The following is an 8,118-nucleotide window of genomic DNA, read 5'->3' as shown; positions in this document are numbered from 1 at the left end:
AGGGCCAGCATTTAGTAAATTAAATGATAGACTTCTGAGAGGAATCAGTAATGATACACATTTGACTGATAAAGTAATGTGTGTTAAGTTACATGTAGATCTATACAACCATCGAATGCAGAAAAACACAAAAAATGTACCCTTTCCTTGGTCATAAGAGAACTAAGTATTTTTGGAAGCTAAAGATTGACTAAGCAACAACACACTAAAGAAAAGCTTCTTATTTTTAGGAAAAAATATGTTTATTCATTTTCTGTTCTCCACATACATTTCAAATCTTTCCCGTGGAACCAAAACCTCTGGAACCCCATTCAGTGTCGTCCAAACTTTCAACTTGCCCTCTTTCTGTATAACAGACCCGTTCACAAATGAGCTGTGCAACACACTCACACTTCCTCACTATAAACTACTCTTGCCAAAATTGAACAGCACACCACACGTATTTTCTCCATAATCTCCATCTATGAAACCTGTTGCTACATCTAGGAAGTGTTTTGCAGCCACGCCAGAACATGGAGCTCCTCTTCCACAGCACTGAGCAGGCAGAGTGATCTGACTGCCCGTTTTCACAAGGGCTTTCTCCATAGGTGGCACTGTGTAATCATTGGCACTGCGCAGGTCATGGCCAGCCACCTGCACAGATCCCTTGGTTGTAGCAGTGGCGTCCTCTGAGAGCAGGAGGAAGGGTATTCCTGTGCTGCTGTCCTCTGAAGGACACTGCTGCTTGTTGGAGGATATGCTGTGTAAGTCTTGATGCCATGGTATGGCAAAGCAGAACGCAGGCACAGGCTGTCTCAGAGGAACAGGAAAGCCTGAGTCAAATCTTTTCAAATATTAAATTCTATTCAGAAAAGCTGTTTCTTTTTTTTCCAAGATTTTCTTTATTTCCTTTTAGACAGAGGGGAGAGGAGGTCCAGAAACATCAAGGTGAGGTGGCCTCACATGTGCCCCCTGCTGGGGACCTAGCTCACAACACAGGCATGGGCCCCAAAAGGATTTCAGCCATGCACAGATGTAAAATGAAGACTATTTCTGTAACTCAAATGACCTAACAGTCACTGACCATTAAACAAGCACAGAAAGAAACAAGATACGTCATGAACAGTATAAAGAAGAAACCAGACAAATGTGCACTTAAATCTAAGTTCAATTGCCATGTGGCTGATTCATATATGAATCGAGTCCCACAATGTCTTAAAACTAATCTTAAAACTATAATTTACTTTCCTGATATGTAAATAAATACCAAAAAAATCACCCAACAAAGTTTGGAGAATTTGTCATATAAAAGGAATCACCCTGGAAAACCAGCAGTGATGACTGACTGAGACTGAGAGACACTGGAGTCCAAGTCTTTCTCTTAAAGGGCCTGACACAGACTTACAGGGACTCTGACCTTCAGCCTTGGGACAGCTGATTGAAAGGTGTTAGGGACATTCAGGAAGGGAATCAACTGTCTGGCTTCAGGGATGAGGCTGGAGGCACAGCTTTCTCCCACACAAAAGTCATCTGAGGCAATTCTTCCCTGCTCAGCTCTCCCCAGGATAGAATTAGAAGGTGTTGTATCTGAGTCCCCACCTACCTGGTTAATGCTATAGCCCTGTCCTAGTGATTCCCTGAGGCCTTGCCCCACTCCACTTGAGAATTCGACCAAGCCACATCCAGTGGGTTTTCCATACAAATGACCCCTGTTGCTTCATGGTGCAGACTCTCCTAAGTCATTCAAAAAATCTGCAACTGGCCTCTGCATGCTCTATATATCCCACTCCATGGCCCTGGGAAAGCAAAAGATTTTCTTTCCAATTATTTTATTGTGTTCACATACAGTAGTCTACATTTCCCCCCGTAACATCCCCCCCCCCCAAGAAATCCATCCTCAGGTCCCCGTACTGATCTGACCGACCTTCAGTTTTCTTCAGGTGTCCTTTATACATGTTCCTGAAAACCCTTGCCCTCTTTCCCACCATTATCCCCTCCCATTTTCCCTCTGCTTACTGTCAGTTTGTTCTTTATGTTGATATTTCTGGTCATACTTTGCTTGCTTGTTTGTTTTGATTAGTTTCCTCTTATAGGTGAGATATGGTACTTGTCTTTCACTGCCTGTCTTATTTCTTTACCATAACGCTGCCCTAAAGGTTAGGAGCCTCTTCTACTCTACGGACCCTCACACACAAATTAGAAAAAAAACCTATGCACCCCAATGTTTATAGCAGCACAATTTACAACAGCCCAATGCTGGAAGCAACCTAAGTCCCTATCAGTAAATCAATGGATCAAGAAACAAGAGTACAGGTGCATGAGCACAGGGACATTTTGAAGTCGAACAGAAAAGTAGATCGTCTCTTGTTGGGGAGAACTTTGTGCTACAAGAATATCACTGAGTCTAATCTTTGTAGGGTCTTCTTTGCAGCCCCCAGTGGGTTAAAAATACAGTCAGAAAACATGACCCCTGTACCCAGGATTCCTGGGATTTCTGCATGAAATTCCAGCATCTCGACTACTTCCTTCACAAATTCCATTTTTGGCAGAAAAACACAACTTAAAAAAAGAAAAAAAATGATGAATGCACGATTTCTCAGCAACATGCACAGATTTTCCCAGGTCCCTGAAGAAATGCAAGAGGAGTCATAACTTGGTGACCCTAGAATCTAAAAATAACTTGATGTATACATGGCACACTTTTATCACAGATTGCATTTACTTACTTTTTGAGAGGGAGGGCTTTGGCTGAAACTACCAATAGGATAACAGAGGTCACTGGAGTAAAAACACAATTCTGAAAGCATGTAGGAGCATGGGACACTGTGGGATACCGGCTGGCCCTCTATGACAGCCAAATAATTAAACCTGGACTTCTCAAAATAATTTTCATTGACGCACAGTTTCTCAAATCACACTTGAAGGTCTAGTTTACTCTGTGACCTTTGGGTTTCTCACCTGAGGCATCCACATTTCCATTTCCACCTACCTGAGGGGGCAGATGTTAACATTTTTCTGCAAACATCCCAGCACTTTTTCATTTGCTCCAAAAATGTGACCAGCAGTGGCTTAGAAACCACAAGACCTGTGTACAAAATAAATATTATTATTTTTAAAGTTTCCCCTATCTAATCAACATTGTGCTCAGGTAAGGGCGCTGAAGGAAAATTAAAATCTTCTAAAAGATTACTTTCCTAAAACCTTCTTTCTTGAGAGTGCCTTAATTATTTGAACAATAACATAATTTTTTCAGACAATGAGTACCTAAGGACTATAGTTCTCACTCAAGTCCTTTATTTTCTGCATGAGATAACCTCCAAGTTCTCTACTGTGATCAGGAATCTGAAAGTCTACCAAACAAAGTCAAGTCCCCAAAAGATATTAAATAAAGAAAACAAAATCCAGCAGGTGGAGAGAGAACTATGAAGGTAGTCAGCCTCACCTAGGGAGACCAGGTTCCTGTACTTCTCCAACATCATGTCCGAGTTCAATTTCTGCTGACCTGGGTCCAGACATTCCCACTCCTCCTGAGAGAAATCTACTGACACGTCCTTGAAGGTCAAAGGTAGCTGAAGAAACAAAATGAGGCACATTTACTAAGGAAACACAACAGAGTCCTCACTGTCATCTAACAGGAAAAGTGTTAGAGGTGGTATTCACCTTACTGCATCACTCAGTAAGGCCAGTTCAACCCTCTAACACTCTCTAATGCATTTTGTAACATCAGCAAATGAGGATAATACATGCCTACAAATCCAATGCAAATACATTACTTTTCAGGAATATAAACTTTAAAATGCAGGAACGCACACATGCATATGGATTGTTGAGTGTTGTATGTGTATCATGCAAAAACAGCTGTGTATACTGCTCAGCTACAAAAAGCATGGTGAGGTGAACGTTTAAATAACTTCTTTAGGTTCCATTCAGGCAACAAAAAATATAGTTGTGTTAAAATGCAGATTTTGTGTTGGGAGTTGTGGTTGAGGCCTGTGTTTTTGCCTTTTTCACAAGCTCACTTGTATAAGTATGTTTTATTGATTATGCTCTCCTGTCTTTTTTTTCCCCTGCCTTATCCCCTTCTGCCCTGCAGCCCCCTTCCCTCCATGCTTCCACCACTAAGCTCATGCCCATGGATCATAAAAATAAGTCCATGACTTCCAATTTCCTAATATATTTTAAATACCCCTTCTCTATTTTGTACCCAGCATTTATGCTGTTTCTTCCCGGTTCCCTCTCCCCCATTCTTCCCTCACACCCACCAAGCTGATTGCCTTCCATATGATTCACATTACAGTGAATTTGGTCCTGTTCTAGTTTTTTGCTTAATTTATTTTTCTGTGGGTTTTGTTTTTATAGGTCAGTTGTAAATATTGTAATTTTTTTTTCCATTTCACTGTTCACATTTTTGATCATCTTCTTTTCGTTAGATTAAATCCATTGAACATTTCATATAAGGGGTTGGTGATGATGAACTCCTTAACTTGGCCTTATCTGGGAAGCACTTGATTTGCCCTTCCATTCTAAGTGATAGTTTTGCTGGTTAGGTTAATCTTAGATGTAGGTCCCTTCCTTACATGACTCTGAATACTTGTTTCCAGTCCCTTCTTTCCTGCAAGGTTTCTTTTGACAAATCAGCTGTGAGTATTCTGGGAACCACTTTGTAGGTAACTGTTTGTGTTGTTGCTTTTAAGATTTTCTCCTCGTATTTCATTTTGGGTAATGAAATTTGATGTGTCTTGGTGTGTTCTTTCTTTGGTCCAACTTCTTTGAATCTCTTTGAGTTTCCTTTACTTGCATGTCTTTTCCTCCACCAGACTCAGCAAGTTTTACTTCATTGTTTTTCAAAACATGTTTCCATTTTGTGCTGTTACTCTTCTCCTTCTGACACCTCTAAAAATAGGATGTTGAAAGGTTTAAAGTTGCCCCAGAGCTAACTCAGCCTATCCTCATTTTTTTTCAACTTGTGTTTCTTCATTCCAGTCTGGTTGAATGTTCATTTATTCCTTCTTCTCCAAATTATTGATTTGAGTCCCTGTTTCACTCCTTTCACTGTTGGCCCCCTGTATATGATTCTGTATTTCACCTTGCAGATCCTTCACTTCCTCCTTTATTTTGCAGCTCTACTCAACCATTTCTGTGACTGTCCTGCTTACCAGTGTTGTGAACTCTGCATCTGTTTTGTTCTCTACCTATACAGGTCTCAGTTCTTTTAAAAAACAGTTTATTTGTTTTTACAGAGTGGGTTGGGAGAAAGAAAGAGAGTAAGAGAAACATCAATGTGTGGTTGCCTGTAGTGTGCACCATACTGTGGACCTGGCCAGCAAACCAGGCATATGGTCTGACTGGGAAGTGAACTGGCGACTCTCTGGTTCACAGGTTGGCACTTCATCCACTGACCTACAGCAGCCAGGCATCTTTTGCTGGAATGTTAATCTGTTCTTTCATTTGGGCCATTTTTCTTTGTCTCGTTTCAGGTGTTAAATTCCAAGGGATAGAGCATTAGTTATTTTCCAAGGCAGGAAAACCCACTTTGCTGGGTTGTGGTGCTGTTTGTTGGAAAAAGATCAGAGAGGGAACAATCCTGCTTGCTTACCTCTGACCCAGCTTTTACTCAATTCTCCTGATACCCTCAAGCAAATTGCCCTTTCTGGTGATGATTCTGTGTTGAGTGGACTTGTATAACTCCTCGGATTGCATGGGGCCCTGCAACAGAGTCTTCTGTGAGACTCCTAGATTCTCCCACTCCTAAAATCTCCACAGACTTTTATAGCCAGAGGTTTTTTGGCTTCAGGTTCCCATGCTGGAACCCTAGATAGCATTGTCTTTCTTCTTTCCCCATTGTTCTCCTGGTTTATGTGGACATGAATGTAATACCACCTGGTCCCTGAACTGCTGCCTCACAAACCCAGTCCACCATTCACTGTCTCATACACCTGGTGTACCAGCCAACATTGTCCTACACATCATCAAAACTCTGACTATCTCTGCCCCTCCTATTCGTCTGGATGAATGCCTCTTTTTCCACTTGGTTGTCTGATTTCCAAAAATTCCAAATTGTCACTTCTTCTGCTTTGTCCTTTTCAAATTGGTTGTTATCCTATTGTTTGTGCAAGAAAACCAAGGATGTCTACTTATGCCTATATTTTGGCCAGCAGTGACAAGCTCACTCTTCACAAATGAAGTCAGGGTCTCTGGTCTATGTGCTGTACTTCTCAATGGCTCAAAAAGGAAGACACAGAAAAGAAGTCACACATGATTTGGAGTTCAGTGAATTGTATACAATTTACATTTCTCAACATGTAAGAAACATAGCAGCCAGAATTTATTTGAATATTTAGTACAGTTACTTTGAGAACAAGATTAGTCTTGATATGAAAATATTTTCTGAAACATACGGTAAAACATAGACCTTTAGTTCTACTCGAAACTGGAACTGCGATTTAAAAAAAAATATATGGTCAAATACACATAGAGACCTCATCGATAGTCACTGCTCTTTTTCTAATTGAGAAGAATGAAAACAACTTTAAAGACTAAAAAGACAAAGTAACTCAATTGTTAACATTTTATACACACTGTCACATTCTTGGACATATGGAAACTTGGTAGAAATGAAAGAAATATAACATAACATTTTTATATCAATATAAATCAATGCTATTTTGTGATTCTGTAAATACGGTGAGTCTGTCACTCAAACATACCATGTGTGTTTTATAAACACAATAAAGACAAATACACACAAAACAATAGAAAAGGAGTTAGAGCTATGGTTTCTTAGAGGTTTATGTCTTTGAGAATGCTTTTGTATCATGAGTGCAGAGCTACATGTTACCATTTTTTCTGAATTAAACATGTTTACAACATGGTTCCTGCAAAATTATCTGAAAATGTAAAAGGCAATAATGCAGAGTACATCTGTGACATGACTGTGCAATATAACAAAATCTACAGGAACAAGTCCTCACTAATTCCATCTTTCATGTCAAAAGCCAATGATCTCTATGAAAGGAATGTATGGTCTTCATTTTCCAAAGCAAACAGAAGTTAAAAAGGCAATGAAAGTTTTCAGATGAAATGTAATAGTCATCCCTCAATAAATTCCCTACTAGACTCGTGTTAATGATAAAGGAAAAGTATTAAGTCTACACTGAAGAGAGAACCTCAGCCAAGTGAGTATCACTTGGAATTGAACAATACGCAGTGCCTGAACCATGCAGAGGACATGCCTTTATTGTTCTGACACTACTGTCAAAATACATACATAAGAAAGTTATTATGTGAAAATAATCATAACTAAACATTTGTTTCTTCCTATATCAATCCATATGTACCTTTCATGTTCAGTACACTAATTGTGTATTTAAATTACAAATCATTCTTAGCAATTCAGTGACAAAGTCTATTATACTGATTGTTCTTTTACAGAACATTCAGTGTGATTCTCACTGTAAAATCTGTATCTTCTTACTACTGATGTACAACAGTGATGCTGCTGCCACATGAACTTAAACATATATATTCTGCTCCACCAATACCAAAGCCTCTGAGCCCATCCCAAAATATATTGCACTCGGCTGCCTTCCCAGGTTGATCTGTCAAACAGGTGATGTCTTCTGTGTTTGATGGTTATTAATGAAAGGCAGGAATTCTTGAACTGGGGTAGCCTAGATAAAGAAAATGCACAGGAGGACCTGGGACAAAGGAGAAAAGGAAGGGGCAAAAACTACTGCGCTTGACACTCATAACTAGAAAATGAATGAAGTAGACAATAAAAACAATCTCACTATCAAATGACATTAAAGAAGAGAAATAAAGGTTGCTGATTCTTAATGCAATCATATTGGGAGGAAAAGCAAGCACAGCCTCTGAACCAGGAAATAGTTTTTACCTGAGAATGCCGCCATATCCTCCTGGCCCTGCTCTACCTCCTCCTCTGGGTTCCGTTTTCAGGCCACCATATGCTGAGGAGTCAAGTTTGCATTTGAGAATGTGTCCTCAAAGGCACAGCCCTTTTGTCTAAACCCACCACAATCACTGACAGAAGAACCTGGAAATGCTGAAAGGCCCACCCTCTCATCTCCTTTGTCACAAAGAAGTAGACAGTGAGCTGATACAGGGAGACCACACTGAGCT

The 8,118-nt window shown here is 40.0% G+C and overlaps 1 protein-coding gene across 1 annotated transcript; it reads right to left on the bottom strand.

Annotated features, from left to right (window-relative positions):
• Positions 1-271: 271 nt before the first annotated feature.
• LOC123817871 (deoxyuridine 5'-triphosphate nucleotidohydrolase-like) lies at positions 272-7,889 on the bottom strand. The gene is given in 5 exon segments (XM_045837636.1): positions 272-408; positions 411-812; positions 2,456-2,538; positions 3,422-3,548; positions 7,874-7,889. Coding segments are annotated over 5 exon segments (765 nt in total).
• Between the last annotated feature and the right edge of the window lie 229 nt (positions 7,890-8,118).

This window comes from Phyllostomus hastatus, unplaced genomic scaffold, assembly GCF_019186645.2.
Source record: "Phyllostomus hastatus isolate PE091 unplaced genomic scaffold, TTU_PhHast_1.1 phas_contig_2243, whole genome shotgun sequence".
Lineage (NCBI taxonomy): Eukaryota > Metazoa > Chordata > Mammalia > Chiroptera > Phyllostomidae > Phyllostomus > Phyllostomus hastatus.
Note: the sequence above shows the minus strand (reverse complement) of the source record. Positions and strands in the feature narration are given on the sequence as shown.